This window comes from Crotalus tigris, unplaced genomic scaffold (genome assembly GCF_016545835.1).
Source record: "Crotalus tigris isolate CLP2741 ecotype Arizona unplaced genomic scaffold, ASM1654583v1 scf7180000024366.3429058, whole genome shotgun sequence".
NCBI lineage: Eukaryota > Metazoa > Chordata > Lepidosauria > Squamata > Viperidae > Crotalus > Crotalus tigris.
The window spans coordinates 660,673-685,704 of NW_024100535.1; the positions used below are offsets into that span (position 1 = coordinate 660,673).

General features: G+C 35.8%; 1 protein-coding gene across 6 annotated transcripts in view; it reads right to left on the reverse strand.

Annotated features, from left to right (window-relative positions):
* Positions 1 to 25,032, reverse strand: part of PRKG1 (protein kinase cGMP-dependent 1) — a 1,362,786-nt gene that overhangs the window by 381,041 nt on the left and 956,713 nt on the right. For all 6 annotated transcript variants that reach the window (XM_039327748.1, XM_039327751.1, XM_039327747.1 and 3 more), the window contains one exon: positions 8,191 to 8,254. In XM_039327748.1, coding sequence (XP_039183682.1) covers positions 8,191 to 8,254 — 64 coding nt within the window. The remainder of the gene's footprint in view (positions 1 to 8,190; positions 8,255 to 25,032) is intronic.

Sequence of the window (25,032 nt, forward strand, 5' to 3'; positions counted from 1 at the left end):
ATTTTATTATTTCCTTTTATTTTTATTTTATTTCTATAGCTGCCCATCTCAACAAGTGACTGTGAGCAGTGCATACCATGACATAAAAACAATTAAAACTTTTAAGAAAATTAAAGCATGCAAAATAAATATATATGGCACCAAGTAAAACTGTTACTATGGATGTTAATACAATTCATGTTATTTATATTTTTGTTATATTGTTTTTTAATCTGTTTTTAATTATAGGAAGCTATCCAAAATCAAGCACTTATGATGGGTAACCATATAAATTAAACAAAACAAAATACAATTTCTGAGAGGATCTAATTGCTGAGTTTTGGACTTTACTATTGAGGGGATTTTATCATGGAGGATATGTTAACTGTTTGCCAAGTCAGGATTTATTTATGACATATTATTATGGATGTTTTTATACAATATTTTATTATGGTAAACCACCTGGAGACAATTATTATTCTTAAATAATCTGGACATAATTAGATTACTTTAGAATAAATAAGTGAATTATTGTAGAAAAGTTTTATTGATTTTCAAAAATATTGTAAGATGATAAAAAGAAAACTCATAAACAAGTTCAAAGAAGAAAATTTACAGTTAAGAAAAAGTTTGGAATATGTAGAACCTTTTAAATAAAAAAACAACTTGTGAGAATTATTTGTTCTACTGTAAATATATTTGGATCAGGAATTCAAAGATTGCTGTGAGTGAAATTATTTTTTAAAAAATACATTTAATTAGTTAATAATATACAAAATAGCTCATTATTATCAGTTTACAACCACTAAGACAATATTGCTTGTTCTTTGGAAATCCAATCACTCTTTTATACACTACTTGCTAATTGAATATTCTTGCACTATGTAATGCTCAAATACTTAGTAAGAATAAATAAGGAAGAGGGATTCATTGAAGTGTTTTAACTATACTTGAGTAATCTTAGTTGAACTCAATTTTGTATCCAATTTAAAAAAAAATTTCTAAGCTATTATTTGCTTTCAAATTCAACTAATTCTTGATAGAATTAGTTGGAATAGAAGCAATAAGTTCCAATAGAAGGAGAAGTGTCTTTGAATTAATCCTAAATCGGAGTTCAATTATAATTTCCTATCTTAGGTTCCAAGATTTTTAAGTAATATAATGCATACAATTATATCTATCTGTTGGTTGTTTTATTTTATTTTTACTTCAATTTAAGTGCAGGAAAATTTATGGTTCTCAAGGGTATGGAGCACTAAAAGCTTGAATATTTCTTTTCCCAGGGGTGATTAAAATTGCCCCAGTACATTTATTAAAGGCAAGAATAAAAGTTCACACTTGTATTGGAGAGATTTATTTTCTCCACTACCAGCAGTTGGGCTAAGGTTAAAAAAGTCTTAATTTGCACATCACATATAAAATATAAGGTATAGACTAAGAGAACTTCCCTAGTAGCAGTCGTTTTGAATGGGAATTGGTTATCTTGAATTGATTACTTTAGGAATCTCTTCCCTTCATTGCACATGTCTTTTGTGTAAGAAAGAGTAAGTTCAAACCTGTTAAGAGTGGTTTATCCTGGAGTCAGGCTATTAGTTCCAATGCATTTAAGCCAAGTTAAAATTTCAAAATGTTAGAGACCCATGTCATTAGCACACTTCGATGCATTATCATACAAGAAGTGAAGTATAGGAAAATTCCAAATGAGCAACTTTGTATATATACTGAGGCTCATCATTTTAGCAATTTTACCCAATTTTTTGTGTATGTTGGGTGTCTGGTTTGATTTGTATATCTGTGGTTTTGTTTTTTAAACAACTTTTATTAATTTTCCAGTTTTACATCCAAGTATTTAGGAAGCAGCGTGATGATTGGGTAATCAATAGTCCAGTAACAAGATCTTTCACACATGTCTCAGGTTACATCATCAAATATTCCCTCTCTATTTCTCTTGATTATTATATCACATTCAAATTAATACATTTCTAATTATAACTCAATCAATTAAGGCATTTATCAATATATTTTAACTTATACATATCCATGTCCTGTTCTTAAATTTTACCTATTTTCAATTACAATGTTCCAATTTAGCCTTTAATATCCATAATATTTAGATTTCGGGTAAGCCAAATTTCCCTTATTTCATTACCACATAATTGTCATATCTAAAATAAACATATTGTTTACTTAAATATATTCTTACTTTATTTCACAAATATATTCTATTTCTCATCCTAGTACCTCATCACTTACTAACAAAGTATCCTTTATTGCCTCAATCCAACTTCCGTATTATAATTCAAAACTATATTCTAATAGCTAATTTTCATTTCCCTTATAAATCTAAGTCCTAAATATTAAATCAGTTAATATCTTTTAAAATCTCCTTAGCCCATTAAGTAAGATTTTAGGCTCTTCCATTATAAATAAAAAAATAAAAAAATCCCATTTTTTAAGTCTAACTCTAGCTTTTTTTTTTGTGCCAAGCAGACTTCCATACCAGTGCCTTTAAATCCTCAAGTGGATCTCCCTTCATTCCTACATGTTATTTGAATCAAGGGAGACCATCCAGTTATCAATTTTTCAAAGGAGCTGGCCCCTTTATAATAATTGGATTGTTGCCTAATAGTTCGGTTTAGAATATTTGTCGTCAGTTCAATCTGGTCTTCTTCTTCTTCCAGTTTCATCTGGCTTGAGTAAGAGGTCGTGTCCAATGTTGTGATTGTTGTTTGATTGTCTAGGTTATCTAGGTTCTCAATATGCTGTAGTTGTTGATCTTTAGCACCCTTCATCTTAGTGTTACTTTCTTTGATTTCTGTTACTTTTTGAATTGCAGATTTTTTAGTTGAAATCCGGATTTGACTATCAAAGTTCTCAGTGGATTGTACTTGTTGTTCTTTAAAGTCCTCTTTGATATTAATTTGTTCCTCTTCTGTTGCTTTTTGGATTGTAAGTTCATCAGTTGAAATCTGGGCTTCATTTTGTAAATTTAAGTTGGCACCTTTGTCTTTCAATCTGGAATTCATTAGCTCAGTAGCTTCAAGGATTTTTTTCAAGTATAAGTTTATAGTTAAGTTGTAGATAGTATTCACCACCTTGTTAAAAGGGGGAAAGAAATTTCAAGAGGCTTTTACAGAAAATTAGTTGGGATACAAGAAAGGTAAGGTCTCACCCAATTCCTCCGTAGTGCTTTCGTGGTGATTTTGGCTTTTGGCTGGTATGGCTTAGTGATCGGCCATGTTCATGGCTCATCTTTTCTCCGTCAGTCCAAAGGAGCTGCCTCGGATCAAACGGAAGGGCTACCGCCCTTCCATGATCTGTCAAGGGTCCTCCTCACAGTTGTCGCCCCTCCAGGGTGACTTTCAACCCTTTTCAGGGTCTCCCAACGAAGAAAAACCCGATGGCGGAGAGAGCGCTCCCCTCACACGTCTGCTGGAGCCGCAATCACAAACTGGAAGCCCTATATTTGTGGTTTTTGATCACAATAATAAAATTTCCTCTGCTGATGGTACACAGAGGTCTTGCTTATTTAGCTATAACTATAATAGCAATGCAATAAAATATAATAAAATAATAACATAAATTAAATAGCAATACAATACAATAGCAGTAACTGCGGCAGGAATCTTGGAGTCCTAGTGGACATATGAGTTAAATACGAGCCAGCAGTGTACAGCAGTTGCCAAACAAAGGCAATGCAATCCTAGGCTGAATTAACAGACAGATAGGATCAAGATCATGTGAAGTGTTAATACCGTTTTATAAGGCCTTGGTAAGACCACATTTAGAATATTGCATATAGTTTTGGTCACCATAATATAAAAAAGATGTTGAGACTGGAAAGAGTGCAGAGAACAGCAGCAAAGGGGGCTGGAGATTAAAATATATGAACTGTTGCAGGAACTGGCTATGTCTAGTTTAATGAAAAAAAGGACTAAGGGTGACATGATAGCAGTGTTCCAATGTCTGAGGGGCTGCCACAAAAAAAGGGGATCAACCTATTTTTCAAAGCAACAGAAGGCAAGACAAGAAGCAATGGATGGAAACTAACCAAGGAGAGAAGCAATCTAGAACTAAGGAGAAATTTCCTGACAGTGAAAACAATCAACTAGTGGAACAATTTGCCTTGAGAAATGGGTGCTCCATCACTGGAGGCTTTTAAGAAGAGACTAGACAGCCATTTGTCTAAAATAGTATGCAGTCTCCTTCTCGAGCAGGAGGTTGAACTAGAAAACCTCCAAGGTTCCTTCCAATTCTGGAAGTTGAAATAGGGTATGGCTTCATCTGTAGCTTTGTAGAGTGCTAGCCAGACTTTTAAAACTGTGCAAGGTAATTTTTATCTTGTCTCTTTTAGTCTGGGATTACTGACTTCCTTACTTTTACTACATGCCCTGCATGTTCTTTGGGCTACCATTAGTTAAATGAAATACCCACTTGAATGGAATTTTTTCATTATCAATCCCTTTTTTCTTTATAATTTATATCGCTGAATTCTGTCAGACCTTGTCTAATTTCTTATGAGAAAACCATAATGGGTGTTATTCAAACCACACCACACATCATGCTCTCTCAGCTTTGTCATTTGTTTGTGGATGTTACATTAACCAACCATGTAATACCAGTGCAAAGACTCTCATGTATCTATTTTTTTTAAAAAAAGTAATTGTTATTTTTTTATATCTATCGTTTTGTGGATATTCTACAATTTTATAAGCTGTCTTAAAAACTATAACTGCAGTGGAAAATGAGGTAGAAATGTTCAAAAATTATTACTAAGGGTAATTTGAAAAACATTGAGATGCAGTACTTGAGTAAAGGCATTAAGAGAGGTTATTAATATGAATCCCTGTCTTGGAAGTGAATTTTTACAAAAGTAGTGAAATTCTAAATGAAGCACTCAAAATGTTGTTGTAACAGGAGACTTAATGGCACTAGATATCTTCCACATTTATGATCATCTTATGCAAATATTATCCTGCTCTTGTACATATAGTGCTTATATTTTGGAGTGTGCAGTTTGGGGACTTTTTTGAATGTGTGGCTTTTGCTTGAAGAATGGGTGGCAGCTCTGGCTACAAGAGCTTTTGTACATCTTTATGCTTTGTGCCAATTGCATCTGTTCCTGGACCAAGATGCTCTCTTCACAGAGCCTCACAAATCATGGATTACTATACAATGCTTTATACAACTACAATTGAAGAGCATCTGGAAGATGCAGTTGGTTCAAAAAGCAGGACAGGCAGTTATGAGCATCTTTAACCCACAGATACCGTACAACAATTGGTTGACAGTATGCTTCTAGGTTCAATTCAAAATGTTTACAGGTACCCATAGAGCCCTTCACTGAATGCATCTGGATTATTTGAAGGACTGTCTCCAATTTATTCTCGTCAGATTCAGCAGGAGAGGCATGCTAGTGTTTGGCTTCTAATTAAACAGTGCTACATGTGAGGACCCAGTGAGATGCTACCTGTGGTGATGCCACCTGCTCCTTAGATCAAAGGTCCCCAACCTTTTGGGCACCAGGGACCAGATCTGTGGAGAAAAGTTTTTCCGCACACCAGAGAGTGTGTGGTTTTGTGTGCTGGCTGCATCCCACGGATGGGGCTTTGCTTGTTTGTGTGTACGGTTGCGGGCATGCCGCAGCCCAGTACTGGTCCATGGCCCAGGGGTTGGAGACCCCTGCCTTAGATCATCAGCCCCTCTGGAGATTGGATTATCCCTGATCTTGTTGGCCTTTCATAAGGCTTTAAAGCTGTGGCTGTATCGGGTTGATAAATGTCGCAGTGTCCATGAGATAGTTATGTTGATGGGCGGTTGTGGTTTTATCTCAGTTGCCAGTTATGAACTAATTGTTGTGGTCTTTACTATGTTGGATTTTAATCAATGTAAAAATTGGGTAATCACTGTTGATCCATCTTCACGATGATATGGAAAGCCATATAAAATAAAATAAATATAAATAAATAAGAAAACAACCTGGGAATGAGTTCAAGCAGTCAGGCTGAGCCTTCTGATAGATTTGGCTGCCTTGATATTTCAAGAAGATATGTTTCCTTTTCAAAGCTTTTAAGTGTTTTACACTGTTATAATGCTTTATTGATTTTTCCATGTGATTATATAGAATTACCGTTAGATCACAGCTATTTTCTGTTTCAAATCAAGCAAACATAGTTTACCCCTTTTGTTCTGTGTTTTTCCCCCTCACTTGTGCCTGATTTTTTAAAAGAAACAGATTATTGATATACTATACACATTATATTTTTCTACTCATTTTTTTCTCTGCCAAACTGAATGTAAAAGAAACCAAGAAAAAGCCATCATTGTCATGTTAAATTGTTAGTTCGTCCACAAGCTAGATGGAAGTACAAAAGGCAACTGATAAATATTAATAAATGTCAAGTCGAAAAAGGAGCTTGTTTTAAAATGTCAAAAACAATCCCTTTGAAGAGAATTGGTAGTTATTTTCTTTCATTATTTTAACATTAGCTAACAGTGGTCAAGTGTAAGTGGAAATTGATAATCATACAGGAAAAAAACAGTTTTCTATGTACAGATATCCTACAATCAACACATAAAGATGACATATTAATGGTCTTTAATTATTCCTGCAAGACTTATAAGTATGTAATTTTGCAGGTGCAACAGTAGTAATTAGGAAGATAAGTAACATAAGTTGTTTGATATGAAATTAATATGTATATTTTGATTGAATAAGCACAAATTTGACATATTCCCTAAGGAGCTAATGTTCTGAAAACATGTCTTCAGAATTCTAACAATTAATGTATCTTAATTGTTAGGGATTTCAAGAACCTAAATCATTAAAATTCCACTGACGTGGCAGAGCAGAAAGAAGCTATAATTCCACAAGAGTGATACATATGAACTAGGAACTGATTTCATTAGAATCAGTGAAAAATTCATCAGTTTCCAAGAGGCCTAAGTTAGAGAGGGGCACTGCATTTTAAAGCATACAGAAGTACATTCCAATGAAGTAATTACCTGGGATTATTTACTGGACCAAATTAACTACTTACTTATGCTGATAAACTGCTCCCAAATTTCTGTAGTTCCGAATCAGTTAAAATTAGAAATAATGTCAAATGGGTTCCACTGGGCTTGGTTTAAAATTAATTTATCTTCCTGGCTTTTTAAGAAATATTTGAAAAAAAGCTGTTCTAGACACTTAAAGTCCCTTTCCTTTCCCTTTTTCCATCTTGAAAAATAGAAGAATGAAAACTATAGGAAGAGGCTTGATCCTTATATTTCTTAACATCACTTGACTTTCCATGAATTTTGGAAATGTCCTTGTCACCAAAAGTCTGGGAGTTGAGATATCAATTGTGCAAATCAATCATGCCCAACTTAATCTATTGATATACGAGAATTTAAAGTATACAATTCCCATGAAGCTATGTTAGTTTATAGCTGAGACCTGTTCTATCATGAGAGTTCTTCAGTGCTGCAGCCCATCCAAATTATAGTATGTGGGCTGAATTTATATTACATATAAAAATTTATATTACATATTTGGAGTGGGATGGGATGGGGTATGATGGAAGGTCAACTGCAAAATGTATAGTTCTAAAGTCCTATTTACAAATCCTATTTACACCACTATTAATGCCATAGCTGAGTATGTCTGTAGGACATGGCTGTCAAACTTCATCGTATCACATGACGTATCATGATGTATTGAGATGTTTTTTGCCTTTGCGTAGTTGGGGTGGGCATGGCCTGCACGTGACAAATCTGGCCTGCAGGCCACCAGTTTGATACTCTTGCTGTAGGACATGACCAAGCTGAGTCCGAGGGAGGGTCAAATGTGTCATCAGTCTTTTGTACTCACAAAAGATCTAAGTCTAGCCCACCTTGAATTTCACTGATTCTTATCTACTGCCCATTTCCTTTGACTGCTAGTAGTTCAGATTTTTTGTAGACAGCATGCATTTGCAATAAACCTTTATATTCATTTTAAACAGCCTGGCCTTCCTGATTTTCCTGTGGTTGACAATGACCTCAGAATTGTACCTAACAATTAAAATATATTATATTATCATGGCATCCCTAACCAATAGGACATTTTTTTCCAAGTACAATATTTTTATTTAGCAGAAATGTCCCAATAGGGCAGACCTGAAATACTTTCATGACAAAAGATTGATTACTTCATTCCTTAAACTATGTCCCCAAATTAAAATCAAATACCTCTTCAAGAACATCAGCAAGCTTACTAAGTATCTCTTCAGGGAGGCTCTGGAATGTTGGGACACTGTAAGAGAAAGATGAAACTTCATGTGAATTGATGTAATTGTAAATTTTTATTTCTTGAGAAATAAAAAAATAAAATAAACCTGTAGAACATATAAGTCCATTTTTAACACAAATGCTCGACTTACAGCCATTCATTTAGTGACCGTTCGAAGTTATGATGAAAAAAGTGACCTATGACCCTTTTTCACACTTACGACTATTGTAGCATCCCCAATGATTATGTAATCAAAATTCAGATGCTTGACAACTGGCATGTATTTGTGATGGTTGCAGTGTTTCAAGGTCATCCAATGACCTTTTGTGACCTTCTGACAAGCAAAGTCAATGGGGATGCCAGATTCATTTATCAACCATGTTAGTGACTTAAAACTTCAGTGATAAATTTAACAAGTATTGGAAGAAAGGTTGTAAAGTAGAGCAAAACTCACTTAACAACTTAACAACTGTGTTGCTTAGTAACCAAAATTTTGGGCTCAATTGTGGTCATAAGTCGAGGACCAACTATATTTAACAATATTTTGACTACAATAAAAACAATAAAAACACACAATTCTAAAGAGTTAAAAATACATTTTGTGTTTGCTCTCAATATTATTTCTACCATATGTATTTAAGGGAGACAATATACTAGACTTCGTATTATGTAAGATCCTTCACTGTGGCTTGCCACTTTCCCATTGTGATTTTTTACTAGCATTCAGAATGGAAATAGAGATGCACCTTATAATGTTCATATATAAGGCAGGGGATCCTAAAAAACAGAGAAAGGGGAAACAACTTGATAGATGTATACCACTTTTGATGTTTCCCTGTGAGGTTCTAGACATGAAATATTAAATCTAAATGCAGAATACTAAAATTAGTTATATACTTAAAACTGCTTCAGAGTTAACATATCCTAACCATTCAAATGTTTGTTCAACCTTATCATCAGTTTTCTTATCATAATCTGGAAATTTTCTAAACATTGTTTGTCTTACTGTGACAAGCTATACAATTTTGTTTTTTGATCCCATTCTGAATTTAAAAAATTACATCAAATTCTTTCTGCAATTGAGACACAAAATATTAATCTAATACATACAATGCACATGATATTTTAATATTATTTAATAAATGTCAGCTACATTTCTACTGAATTATGATTGATCTAAAAGTTTACAGATAACTTTTTAGAAGTTTTTTCAAATTTAAATGTTAAAAAACTTAAACTTTTAAAGATCTTTAAAAAAAATTAAGCCAATTATAAATTGCACCAGTGCATGTATAAAATCTCTTCAGTATTGAATAAAATGCTAAGATATTTATTTCAGTTTGGTGAATATTTCCAACAATAACATATCAGATCTATTGCATGACAAGCAAAAGATATAAAGAAGGAGATCATCAATGTTCAACTGCATTTGTAAATTATTCATGTAAGTTCCACTGTCCATTTAGAGAAATCAAATACATTTAATGAAAGAATGCAGTACTATTTACTATCTGCATTGGTTATTTTCATCTTATGTTGCTCTGAATAATAAAGTTATAATTAACAGAATTTAAGCAGATTAACTCACAGCATTCCATTGAACATGGAACAATATTTCTATTTTTCTTAATAGACAAGGATAGTATATCTGCTATGGTGATACATATATGATACAACCTGAATTGCGACATCATGATAAAAGATTACATTTTTCTACTTATTTCTTACTGTCAGATAAAACCATAAAAATCATAGGGTTTCTTTTGGAGATAACACAAATTGTTTTCTCTCTTGTGTTTCCACTTCCTTAGTTTTCTTCTGAGGCATATCTGTATGTGTGTGTGTTTTATGCAGACTTCCCTTTGATTTACCTCAATCAATTCCTTAATTGGGCATTTAAAACTTAAAACGTTTTAATTTTAGTACTGAATACTTAGTGTATGAAACAAATTAAGTTCACACGTAAGTAGGGAAAATGGCAGGGTGGTAGTGATGGGAGGAATGTTTGAAGTGTTATTTCAGCCAGAAAGCAGATAAATAGGCAATTAGAAATGTTGACAAAGCATCAATCCAAATAAATAATACACCAGAGATTACAAAAGTAATAGCGTGGTAAACAGAAAGCTTCAAAAATAAGCATTACAATACAAAGAGGCTGAATATGCTCCAAAATGAGTAAAAAGGAGCAAAACTTGCATATTTGTAGAAAATGCATAAAATTAAACATCCATACTAAATAAAAATGAACATGAGTTATATTTATTTAATTATTTGTTGAATACATTTACAGAGCCCTCCATTTTATACCAAATTCTGGGTCTCTTCCAACTGAGTTTCAAAACAATAGCAATATCAATAATAAAACAATATAAAAAACTACATTAAAACCATAAACATTAAAAACAAAAACCTGGCACCAAGTTAAGTTTCTGACATGCAGTCATCTCATCCTATCACAGTGCTTGGGGGGCAAACCAGATCATTAATGATTTTTGGAAGGCCTGCCAAACTTCAGAGTGTTCCAGTAATCCAACACAATAATTTGTTACCAAGAAGGAGTAATCAAACCTGTCCTACCAAACTTGTGTTGGGATATCACTGCATGTATGATACACAACTATTTAAAGTGTGGATATTTATAAATATTTATAAATGTCTTCTTAATTAAGATCTAGTTAAGGCAGTACCAATTATCACTCAGTATTTATTTATTACCTTATCTGTAAGGACCCACCCCACTTTGCATCTTAAGAAGACAGAACTCTTGGAATAATTCTTCCAACAGGAATCTTTTATTAAGAAAAAGTCGTTGCAGGCGTGCTAGACAGGACTTGGGGTTCAAGCTCTCCCATTCGAGGTTTTAAGGGGTTCCCCAGTAGTCCCACCCAATCACCCCCCTCTTCCAGTGACAGTTTCAGGCATCACAATCCCACCCCCTTTTCTCCTTTCTTCCGTCTGGATGGAGACTTCAGATAAACTACATGAAAGGTAAATAGCCTCCTTTGTTATGATGAGGCCTTTTGGTGCTAACCACCTTCAAACTCTTTGAAGTTGCAATACACACATTCAGTTCCTTAGAAGTATACTGAAAGAAGTGAGGGCCATAAAGCCCCTTTGTTCTCCCCCTTCTCTCCCTCTTATGGCAGAATCCAGAGAAGGCAGAATTGGGGTTTTCTATATTTGATAACTAAAGATGAAATATAATTGGATTCTGACATTATCTTTACATTATCTTGTATGTCTGTGTGTCTATGGCACAGGTCGGCAACCTGCGGCTCCGGAGCCGCATGCGGCTCTTTGAGCCTTCCCCTGTGGCTCCCAACCTCCTCTGCCTTTGCAGAGAGAGACAGAGAGAGGCAATTGCGCTTCCCTGCTTCTGTGTGTGTGTGTGTGTGTGTGTGTGTGTTTTGTTTGTGTGTGTGTGTGTGTGTGTGTGTGTGTGTATGTGTAAAAGAGAGTGCACTCACATTGTTCTCCGAGGAGCTGAAAAGCTTTCTGGGCGGAGCTCCTCCCTTTGCTGCGTCTCAGCAGGAAGCAGGAAGGGCAGGAGAGAGCTAGCTAGCCCAGCTAGGCTGTCTCAGGAATTCTGGGAGTTGAAGTCCATGAGTCATAAAAGAGACGAGGTTGCCTACGCCTGAGATTGTTGGAGAACAACTTGAAGCTTACCAGGTGAGCAGCAGATGGGGGGGGAGAAAGAGAGAGAGAGAAAGAGAGAGAGAGGGAGGGGGAGAGAGAGAGGAAAGAGAGAGAAAGAGAGTGGGGGAAGAGGAGTGGCAGACCAAGGGCAGAGAGGGAGGGAGGGAGAGAGACACAGAGAGAGAGAGACCCTTTTGACATCTAAAATGAAGATAACACTGCATATATCCTTTTTTTACCTGTGTGTGTATGTAATTTTATTCTCTTAAAGCATTATCTCGGTGATCATTGTTTTAATAGTATGGATATTCCCAAGAGTCATATTTTTACTTTTATTTTTAATGTGTGTGTGTGTGTGTGTGTGTGTGTGTGTGTGTATACATACACACATACACAAACACACTCTCTCTCTCTCTCTCTCTCTCACACACACACACACACACACCTATAATAAAGATAAAAAAGGATATATGCAGTGTTATCTTCATTTTAGATATCAAAAGGGATTTGCGGCTCCCGGTGTTTTGTTTTTGGTGGGAAACGGGTTCAAGTGGCTCTTTGAGTGTTTTGGGTTGCCTACCCCTGGTCTATGGGTACAATTTTTGAATTAGAATTCTTGATAAACAACACATAAACATTTGGTCATACTCAACACATTGGTCTTATCACAAGTAAATTTATTATTCCTGGATATATCTTTGTCTCTGTGTGTGAACTCATTTTAAAGAACCTAGAATGCCTCTTAGATTCCTTTTAAAAGATAGTTGTTAAGTAAATAACCTCAAAACAGAAATGATTTGTGGTCATTGTCATTGTTATAAAATGATAGCCTCAGCATCTTGATCTGCAGATATTCTACATGGTAACATTAGTTTCTAAGAGTGATGTTGCTCCTAACAAGATAATACAGTTTATCATCAGAGACGTCTGGATAGATAGCTTCTTCATTACTCAAGGGAGTTAAAAACACTGAATCCTGGCAGCAGAAACCAATAAACTTTATGGTCTTTGGCAATCTACTTGTCCTACAATTGCTTTTCAAAAGAGATGGAAAGGATGGGAATGCAACTTAGATAGAATTTTCTATCCCAGAAGTCTATGTTAAATGTAAATAATTATTTCAGCATGCTTGACTCAAGTAAGTTTAGACTCATATATTTACTGTCAGAATCCAATTATATTTCATTTCTATCTACCTACTCTGAAAAAACCCCAATTCTTACTCTATTCTGGATTCTGTCATACTATGAAAAGGGAGGAGGGTAAGCATGGGAGTTTTACGACTCTCACTTCCTTTCTTAACTACAAAGTGACCATTTGTTGATTCTCTTCGGGAGAAATAACCATAACAATATGGCCATCACCTTTCATCTTATTCTCTCTGAAATTCTCCCCTTTGTCAGCAGTAAGGAAAAAGGGGTGGGGAATGCAACGCCTGGGATCTGGGAAAAGAGAGGATGAGTGATTGTGTTGACTGAGCAGACTGACAGATTGAATCACCCAGAAGAACTGTGGGGTGGGGGCTGTTTGGGAACATTTTAAAACATTAAACGGTGGGAGAGGATTCCCCAGATCCTGTCTAGCATGCCTGCAATCAGCTTCTCTTAATAAAGATCCCTGTTGGAAGAGACATTCCAAGAGTTCTGTCTTCTTAAGATGTAAATTGAGGTAGGTCCTTACATTTACCCTATGTTAATGTGTTAAAGGGAGTGCTTGCCTTCAAATGGCTTCTTTTTAATGTGCCTCTTAATAAATCTTTTTATTGTTAAAAATGTCTTAGAAAATTATATATAAAGATGATGTAATTTGTATGCACAATTATTCTAACCCATAAGAATGAAACTCAACAGAACTGCTAACAACTCTTATGGACAGCACCTAAGTATTCTTCTACTATATATCCCAGCATATTTTCCTTTTGGGCTAATGAGTCTGAAAGCAAGATATGGATAATGACTATACATAAATTAATTATAGGAGTGATTTTCCCTTTTGGAACTTAATAATACCATTTAAATGGGGGGGGGAGAATTCATGGAAAAAACTCTATCATACAGAACATAAACATGGCTTTCAGAAATTATTTATTTATCTTTTATGCAAAGACCATAACTACAGGGTTACAAGTCAATAAGAATTTTATTAAAAGAAAAGAGAAACTACCATTGTTTGAACTGGCATCAGAGCTTAAAATACTACCCAGTATTGATAAAGGATAATATGTGTGGCTCGGATGAATTGAGAGGTCCTTGGTGCACCAATAACATGAGCACTATGATGTTATCTGGTTTGGATAATGAAACATCTGCAAGAAAACAACCAAGATCAGAGAGCGTCAATGACCCCTCACACTATCCAGTATTGTAAAATGTCATGTCCCCATTGCTTTAAATAGGAAAAGGAAGTGCTTAATATTGACAGATCTATGATCTTAATTTTTGCTTCATTCATCATCTCTTTTACTGAATTCTACAGTAAATTTTACAGTACTTAAAATCATTTGTAGGAAATGGCAATGATGTGATGCATGACTCCCATGTGACATTCATGTATAACAGATTTCACTCTGACTTCCAATTATTCAATTTACTTCTGATGTTCCTTATAGGTTTTCTTTTTTTTACCCAGACTAAAGAGATTTGTTAAAAGGGGGTTTAAAGTGTAATCTCTTAATACCTACTTGGAAGAAAATTCTATTGATTAAATGTAGCGAATTCAACAACAGTTCTTTTTTCAAATGGAGTATCAGCAGTATAATTTCAGAATTACTTGGTAGGTTTTAAAATTGTCTTATGCTTATTAATAATATATGCTAGTATCGAATAAAATTTGATCCAAAGTATTAAACACAAAACAAATACATTATAAAATATCTTAAAGGCAAAGCATGAACTACATAAATTTCTGTGGAGATTCTCAGTCATCCAGGTCATTGTTTTACCAAAGGTGCTTTTAAAAGAGGCAACTGGACTTTCTTCTTTTTCTTTGGAGATGTTTCACTTCTCATCCAAGAAGCTTCTTCAGCTGATTGGATGGTGGGGAATGGAACAATCTTAAAATCTTGAAACTGGAGAAGAAAATTCCAGATTCATGAGCTATCGTGAGTAGCCACCTACTTCTAACATTCGGTGGGCCAAAAAGCTACTACGTTCCCTTTGAAACAAATCAGAAGACTGATAGCACAATTAACAGATTTTATTAAAAGGCAAAGGCTCACTGCATTCAGCCCTTATACTTTTTTTGCCACTATTGTCTAATACGGTTCTCCTCCTTTATCTTGACAGAATATTTACCCACAAACTTTATAAGCCAAGTCTTTCCTCTTGAGGTAACAGATGTCCTTTATTATAAATTGTATTGCAAAGAATATGTGTTCTATGTTATAACCTTATATTTTTAGTGTGTTCATAATACACCACAAAAATAATCCAGGAAAAGCAAATTCTAAGATGTCAGCTTTTTACACAGGAATTTTGATGTGTTAATTTTCTGCCTTTGTTTTGTTATATTTATTTAAAACCATAAACATTAAAATTGTATTATAATGAATGTGTGCTCTATGTTATACCCTTATATTTTTAGTGTGTTCATAATAATGTTTTGTCTGTCTGTCTACCTAATTACCTAATTTTCCTATTTTGCTATTAATGAATCGCAAAGAATAAAGCTGTATCCTAAAGACTTCAAGGAAGAGTTAGATTCTTGTTTTTTTGTTTTTTTACTTTATTTAAGAAACAACAAACAGCTGTATACAAAAAGCAACTAAAATTAAATTAAAAATTACCATAGGGTGTTATGCTGAAATTCACCCGTGCAGAGGATAGTAATATTCTAATTATTTTTCTTGCCAGGGCTCTGCATGTTTAGTTCATTTAGTAAATATAAGTAATATAATGTATTAAATTAACAAAACACAGGCAGAAAATTAACACATCAAAACTCCTGTCTAAAAAGCTGACATCTTAGAATTCACTTTTCCTGAATTATTTTTTGTAGTGTAGAAATGTATACAAATTGTTGTACACCCAATGGTGGGATTCAGCCAGTTCGCACCACTTCGGCAGAACCGGTAGCTAATTTTTTGTTGTCTAGGCCCAGAATGGACTTCTGGAAGCAGCATCCACACATAGAACTGGTTGTTCACATATTTGAATCTCACCACTGTGTATACCTAAATACTTAGTTCTTGTTGTACTTAACATACTGACAGCTATTAAAACCACACAAAGTTTTTCAAAATGGGAAACAAGAGGAAGGGCTTCTAATACATTTTAAAGAAAAAATGTTTAATAAACATTTATTATTGGCAGAACAGTTGAAATGAGATGATATTCAACTAAAATATAAACTGATGAAAATAAGATATCTACAGATAAGACAAGACAAGACAAGACAAGATAAGATAATTTTTATTGTCATTTTTATACTATGGACACGATGGCACACATCAAAAATGAAATTTAGTTGCCCGCTCTCAAAGTGAAACACATACCTGACACATACCTAAACATACTATGAACAACATATGTACAGAGCCACATCCCTACATATACGTAGCAAATAAATATTAAATATTGTCCATCTTGAATATATAACGGAAGGAGGAAGCTTGAGAGTTCGCAAGATTATTGCTCTATAGAATGAAACTCTGGCTGAATCTGGATCTTTTGCTTCAGATACCACGAAGCCTCCTCCCAGAAGGTAACAAGGAAAACAGGTTGTGAAGAGGATGTGTAGTGTCCCAGATAATCTTACGGACCTTGCTCAAGCAGCACTTCTGTGCTATGTCCTGGATGGGAGGGAGGGAACTGCCAATGATCTTTTTGGCCATTCTCACCACTCTCTGCACCGCCTTCCTGTCTGAAGCAGTGATGCCTCCAAAACAGACTGTAATGCTGTATGACAGGATGCTCTCGATTGTCCCCCCTGTAGAAAGTGGTCAGGACAGGGGAAGGAAGATGTGCTTTTCTCATGCGGCGCAGAAAATGCAGGTGCTGCTGTGCCCGCTTCACCAGTTTCTCACTGTTGAGCGACCAAGTCAGCCTACTCATTAGCTGCACACCCAGGAATTCGATGCTGGTAACCGTCTCCACAGGTGAATCATTTATGCACAGAGAAGTGTGGCTGTGCCTGACTTTTCTGAAATCAACAATGATCTCTTTGATTTTTCTGGTATTTAAAACTAGGCTGTTTTCCTTAGATCAGTTCACCAACCCTTCAACCTCCTTGTGGTAAGCTTCCACCTTGTCATCCTGAATAAGGCCCATTACTGTTGTATCATCTGCAAACTTCACAATATGGTTGGTGGTAAACCTAGCACAACAGTCATGGGTCAACAGGGTGAACAGCAGCGGACTTAAGACACAGCCCTGAGAAGAACCTGTGCTCAAGAAAATGGTATTAGAGGTATTTGTTCCAACTCGCACATATTGGGGCCTGTTGGTAAGAAAATCAAGAATCCAGTTCACAAAGGAGTGTTTAAGCATAAAAGGCCTAGTTTGTCTACTAGATGCTGGGGAATGATTGTGTTAAATGCCTAACTGAGGTCGACAAACAGCAAACGCACATGAGTATTTCTTTCCTCTAAGTGCTTCAGGCTCAGATGGAGAATGGAAGAAATAGCATCCTCCATAGAGCGATTTGGTCGGTAGGCAAACTGAAGCGTGTCAAAAGCTGGTGGGAGGCTAGATACAATAGTGTCCTTTATCAGCTTCTCAAAGCATTTCATGGTGGTGGATGTCAGTGCAACCAGACGGTAAGCATTGAGGCCTGTAATTGTGGAGTTTTTTGGCACTGGTAAGATGATGGCCATCTTAAAACATGATGGTACCACTGCCTGCTGCAATGAGAGGTTGAAAATATCTTCCTAAACTTTCTAATGATCAACAAATTATGATGAATTCTCCAATCACTTCAGAGGAAATTGGTTTAGCTATTAAGCAGTTAAAAGTGGGAAAGTCTCCAGGTACAGATGGATTGATGACAATGTATTATAAAATTTTATCTGAGGAAATGATGGAGCCATTAAAGGAGCTTTTTAATAGTATTTTGTTGGGAGCTCAATTCCCCCTTCATGGAGAAGCGCGTTTATATCATTGATCCCGAAGGAGGATCAAGATCTTACTGAACCTAGGAATTATAGACCTTTATCTCTTTTAAATGTGGATTACAAGATTTTTTCAAAAATTTTGGCAAATAGATTAATGGAGGTAATGAAGGACTTGATTCATTGTGATCAATCAGGATTTATAACAGGAAGATATATGAAATATAATGTAAGGCAGATTCTTAACTTAATAGAGTATTTGGATAAGAATAATCAGATCCCTGCGGCCTTTATATTTCTAGATGCTGAGAAAACTTTTGATCAACTAGATTGGAAATTTTTATTTTTATTGATAGAAATAGGCTGTATATCAGCAACAGTCTGCTCAAATTATTATCAATGGGGGTCTGACTGAGACTTTTAAAATTGAAAAGGGAACAAGACAAGGATGTCCATTATCTCCATTGTTATTTGTTTTAACAATGGAGATTTTGTTAATTCAGATTAGAGAGTCAACGGTAATTAAGGGAATAAAAGTAAACAGGAATGAGTATAAATTGAGAGCTTTTGCAGATGATTTGGTTTTAACTTTAGCACAACCTACTCAAGTAGCTGGTCATTTGTTGGAAATTATATCTCAGTATGGAAAAGTTTCTGGTTTTAAAATAAATAATAATAAAACTAAAATGTTATCTAAAAATATGTCTAATAAGGAAAATGAAATTTTAGTTAAACTTACAGGTTTCCAGATGGTGAAAAAGGTTAAATATTTGGGAGTATATATAACAGCTTCTAATGGTAAATTATATAAGAATAATTATGAATTATTATGGGCAAAAGTACAAAAGGATCTAAATGATTGAAAAAGTTGCAATTGTCATTGTTGGGGAGAATATCAGCGGTAAAAATGAATGTTCTACCAAAGTTTCTTTTTTTGTTTCAAATTTTACCTATTCTAAAAAAAGATGCAAATTTGGATGAGTGGCAAAAGGGTATTAACAAATTTATCTGGGCTGGGAAAAAACCAAGGGTAAAGTTTAAGATTTTGCAGGATGCCTGAGAAAGAGGTGGGCTTAAAGCACCCAATTTGAAATTATATTATGATGCAGCCACCTTAACTTTGATAAGTGATTGGCTTAATTTAACAAATAAAGATGTTCTTTCTATTGAAGGGTGGGATTTACTGTAGGGTTGGCATGCATATTTGATTTTTAATAAGAAAGTAGATCGGGCTTTTAAATTACATATTTTAAGGAATGCTTTTCTTCGAGCTTGGAAGAAGTATTATTATAGTTTAAATTATAAAATACCTATTTGGGGGATTCCTGGACATGTAATTGAGGGTGTTTCTAAGGGGATGAATTTTGATAAAATTTCGTATAAGGAGTTATTAATTTGGTCAGGTAAAGATTGGCAGTTAAAATCTTTAGACATATTAAGACAAGAAAACATTTTATATTCATGGTTTTATTATGCACAAATTGTGGATAGGTGGACAGTAGATAAGAAAGTTGGAATAACATTAGGAGATGAAAATCTGATTGTTCAGATTAAAGACCAGAATCATGCTCATATTAAAAAAATCTATGATGAGTTAATAAAATTGGATTCAGAAACAGAGTTAGTAAAAGATTGTATGATTAAATGGGCTCAGAATATCCAGGAACTGATTTTATTGGATCAATGGGAGAATATTTGGATTAGAAATGTTAAATTTACACAGGCCCAAAATTTGAGGGAAAATTTTTATAAAATGTTTTATAGGTCGCATTTGGATCCCCAAAAATTGGCTTGTATATATCCTAACTTACAGCCCAAATGTTGGAGGTGTGGTAGTATTGATGCAACTTACTTTCATGTTTGGTGGACCTGTAAGAAGGTTAAAGCTTTCTGGATAATGATTTGGTGGAACATTCAAAAGATTTTTAAAAAGAAGATAAAGTTTACTCCTCAACTATTTTTATTGGGTATTTTTATGGATTTAGATGTTAATGAAACTATTTTAATGTTGAATTTAATAACTGCAGCAAGATTACTTGTAGGTTTATACTAGAAGAAGGATTCGCTGCCTACTTTAGAAGAATGGATACTTAAGGTTTCTACTTTAGCGGAAATGGCAAAAATTTCTGCTTATTTAAAGGACCATACATAAGAAAAATTTATTATAGTGTGGAGAAGGTGGATAGATTATATTCAGAATAAATATGGAACTTTAAAGTTCCATTTATTTTATGATTATTTTTTTCTTGAAGTTATAATTACTATTTATAGATTCTTATAATATTTGATTTATAGTAGATTTGTTTATATTATTATTATTTTTTAAGTTTAGAGAGAGTTAAGGGTAATGTATGAATTTGTTTATTGTATAGAATTTTTTTTTTGTTTTAAAAGTTATATATTGTATTAGTTTTGTTTATAATAACCCTGTATTTTGCTCTGGGAAGTGGGGGGATGGGGGGAGGGGAGGGGTGGGATTAAGTATATATGGAAATATTAAAGTATGAAATAGATGGAGTAATTTAGAGGGAGGTGCCGCTTGGGTGTTTCCCCTGAACTGTATCTGAAGAGGGATAAGAGGGGAGGAGGAGGAAGGAAGGAAGTTGGATGGGAGGAAGGGATGAGGGGAGAGAGGAGAGGAGAGGAGAGAGGGAGTAGGGAAGGAAGGAAGGAAGGCTGAGAGGGCGGACGCAGTCAGGGGGAGATAGACGAGTGACACCTAAGGTCTTATTTTAAAAGTATTTTTCTCTTTTTTTAGTTTTATATATAATGTATGGAAAGTATTATATGTATTGAAAATTTAAATAAATTGTTTTTTTTAAAAAAAGAAAATATCTGTGAGAACACAAGCCAGCTCCCCTGTGCATTCCCTGAAGACACGTCCAGGGATGTTATCTGGGCCTGCTGCTTTCTGAATGTTAACTATCTGCAGTGTTTTCTGGACAGAGGTGACATCAAAGCTTGGCACTTGCTCATCAGGATGGGGCACTGCTTTCCTAACAGGAGTGCTATTTGATGCCTCAAATCTACCAAAAAATGCATTCAGTTTGTTTAGGAAATCTGTGTCATCCTTGCATCTCAATGGAGCCACCTTGTAATCTGTAATGGCCTGGATCCCTTGCCACATTCGCCTGGTGTTTGTTGGGTCCTGAAAAAAGTTCTAAATTTTTTTTGGCAATGGGCTTGCTTTGCACCTTTTATGGCACTTTTCAGATTTGCTCTGGCTGCTCTAAGTGCCAGCATGTCACCAGATTTAAAAGCCACATTCCGTGCTTTCAGCATCTTGCGGACCTCATAGGTCAGTCACGGTTTTTCATTCACCCTCACAACAATGCTTTTCAGGACACAGACATCTTCTATGCACTTCTGGATATATGCAGACACCGTGATGGCATACTCCTCAACATTTGTATGTTGGTTTTCAGTAGCTACTTCCTTAAACATGCCCCAATCTGTGCACTGAAAGCAGTCTTGTAGTGTTTCTGTAGCTCCCTCTGTCCAAACCCTCACCTGCTCTACTATAGGTTTCACTCTGACTAATAAAGGTTTATATGCAGGAATAAGCAGCACTGAGAGATGGTCAGAGGATCCAGGTGAGGGTGGGGGATAGCTTTGAAAGCCTTCTTGATGTTGGAATAAGCAAGATCCAGTGTATTGTCCCCTCTGGTTGCAAAGTCCACAAATTGATGGAAATGTGGCAGGGTAGCTTTCAAATCCACTTGGTTAAAGTCACCCACTGCGATAAATGCACCCTCTGGGTGAGTATTTGTAAGCCACTGATGGTATGACACAGAACCTTCAGATATTGCTTTTTTCTAAAAAAAAAAAAAAAAAAAGAGTATAGTATTGTAACTCTAAATTCTTTTTTCCAAATCAACCATGCTGGATAGTTTATGTAAATTTACATTTATGATATGGAAAATAATTATATTTGAACTTTTTGTTTTTATATAATTCTTATCTCAGAAATGCTTTTTCAAGAGGCAACTGGACTTTCTTCTTTTTATTTGAAGACATTTCACTTCTCATCCAAGAAGCTTCTTCAGCTCTGATTGGATGGTAGGGAATGGAAGGATTTATATTCCTTGCTGACAACTGGTTATTTGCATTCTTTTAGAGAGTTGTTGAGGCCACTTATAGGTTTATCTGTGTTCCTCAAGGTCACCTGAGTAGCACAAATGGGTTTGCAGCCTTCTTGGAACTGCTGAAAGGACTGTCTTGTAGACTAGAGATAGATGATGTTGTATCCTTCCCTCTCTGTTGAGAGAGGGCTGTTCAATTTTGACAGAGATGACCTCTTTGACCTTCTTTCAAACCAGCAGTCCTCTCTGTCCAAAATGTGGACTTTGCTGTCTTCAAAAGAAAGGCCTTTTGAAGGACTGCTGGTTTGAAAGAAGGTCAAAGAGGACTGCTGAATCTGGTCCTGGTGGGTTTGTTCTTCTATGTTGTGCCATGTGTTTATGAAGTAGTTGTTTTGTTTCCCCAATGTACAGATCTGTACATGGCTCATTGCATTGTACTGCATATGCCACATTGCTCAGTTTATGTCTGGATGTTTTATCGTTGGAGTGGACAAGCTTCTGCCTTAGTGTATTCTTGGTTTTAAAGTGTGCACATATGTTGTATTGGCTGAAGATCCTCCCAAGCTTTTCAGATATTCCTGCTACGTATGGAATGACAACATTGCTTTGTTTATTGTGCTCTTCCTTACCTATTATGGAGGAGCTCCTGCTGGGTCTTTTGGGGGATTTGATGAAGGCCCACTTGGGATAGCTACAAGTTCTGAGGGCTTCCTTAATGTGTTTTAGTTCTTTTTCTTTCCCATCTTTGCTGGTAGGCAAGCCTTCAGCTCGGTGAAGTAGGGTTCTGATAACTCCCATTTTGAGCTCCAGTGGGTGGTGAGAATCAAAATGTAAATATTGGATGGTGTAGTTGGGTTTTCTGTAAGCTTCAAGGCTAAGGCTTCTGTTTTCCTTAATGTGTACTGTACAGACCAGGAAGGCTAGACTATTTCCCTTAACATCTTCCCGTGAAAATTTGATGTATCTGTCCACCGAGTTAATATGTTTGGTGAATGCTTCCAAATCCTGTGCTTTGATATTGACCCATGTATCATCCACATATCTATACCTGTGAATGGGTGGAATTCCTATGAAGGAGTTTAAGGCTTAAGTTTAGGGGGGGGGAAGTCATACCATAGGAAACCATGGCCCCCTCCATTTAGTTTCCAAACCTTGTGAATTTTTGATGTGATGAATGGTGTTGGCAACTAGTGGTGTTAATAAGGTGGTTAAGATGTATTCCAATGTTGTAGGTGACAGAATTGATGCTGCTGACAAAATGTGACTTTCCTTGTCACCTGCATTCCAACAACTGAAGCTGTCATGGTAGTGAAGAAACGACTGCAACAAGACAGCACCTTAGGTGACGGAACCAACCTCAGCACAGACCACAGATGTGCCATGCTAGACCTCTGCCTGACCACTACCTATTTTAATTACAATGAAGGTTTCTACAGACAAATACATGGCTGTGCCATGGGTTCACCTGTGTCCCTAATTGTGGCCAATCTCTATATGGAGGAGATAGAAACCAAAACCCTAAACTCCTTCATCTACTTTCAGCCTACAACACAGTCCTTTCAGCAGTTCCAAGAAGGCTGCACACCCATTTGCACTACTCAGATGACACCGAGGACACAGATAAACCTCCAAGTAGCCTCAACAACTCTCTAAAAGAATGCAAATGACAAGCTGTCTACAAGGAATATAAATCCTTCCATTCCCCACCATCCAATCAGAGCAGAAGAAGCTTCTTGGATGAGAAGCGAAACATCTTCAAAGAAAAACAAGAAATTCCAGTTGCCTCTTGAAAAAGCACTTTTGGAATAAGAATTATATAAAAACAAAAAGTTCAAATATAATTATTTTCCATATCATAAATGTAAATTTATATAAATTATCCAGCATGGTTGATTTGGAAAGAAGAATTTAGAGTTACAAAGAGCCCACTTAGTTATGCTTTTTTTTAAAGCAATATCTGTAGATATCTTATTTTCATCAGTTTATATTTTAGTTGAACATCATCTCATTTCAGCTGTTCTGCCAATAATAAATGTTATTAAATTCTGGACTTCCAGCTGATATGGATGTCTGGAAGACAAGCTCTGTCTTCCACATTCAGTTTCGCTTTGCTGGGGGACCATGGAAAGGGTTGAAAGTCACCCTGTAGGGGCGACCAGCAAGGAGGGGATCCCAGTTGGATTGCAAGAGGGTGGTAGCTCTTCCGCTTGATCCAGGGCAGCCCTCCAAACCAGTGGACAAAAGACCGGCCATAGCAATATGGCTCATCATTAGGCTGCAGACAGCCATCAGGCAATTTTAAGGCAGTGAAGACGAGACTGGGTGAGATCTACCTCTCTTAAATCCTAACTATGTATTGATGAATGTAACAAATTTGTTTTTATTTAGTGGGAATAATAAAAAATATTAGCTTAAATATAAGATACTAGATACTGAGAGAAAAAAGAGGAAGTATTAAATGTTGAAATAAAGGGGGGTGGAGCCAGCTGTCAGAATGGGTGGCGGTGTGAATGGTTTCTCTGGCACTGCCAAACGCTTGTCCTAGGTCCGTGGGGCTCTTCCGAGCTGAAAGAAGCCTCGTGGGTACAACGGAAGGTGTGGGTGATCTGCTGCTCTGCTGTCAGTGGCAAGTGGCGAAGGGTAGCGGATAAACCTGGTACCGAGCGGATCGGGAAGAAAACAGCCAAAAATGGCTGCTGAAGCTGACAGCTGGACGGAGTAAGCGAGGAAATAGTGGAACGATGGTAAATTGGATTTGATTAAATTGACTTTTTCCCAAAGCTTTGTGAGCGATCTTGGTAGACACATCAAAAGAGAAAACTGAAAGGGGAAGCCTGGAAAAACAGAAGCTGAAGGAAATAGAAAGTCAGCAGCGAGTGAAAGTGGCAGGAAAGAACGCCTGGAAGGGCCTGATGTGGAGGAGCCAGGCTGCACTGATTAAAGACCTAATGTTTTAAAAGCCACACAAAAGGACAGGAATCAACATTCATTTAAGCTAAGAATCTTGTCTTATATCCTCAGGCTTTTGCCTTTGACTG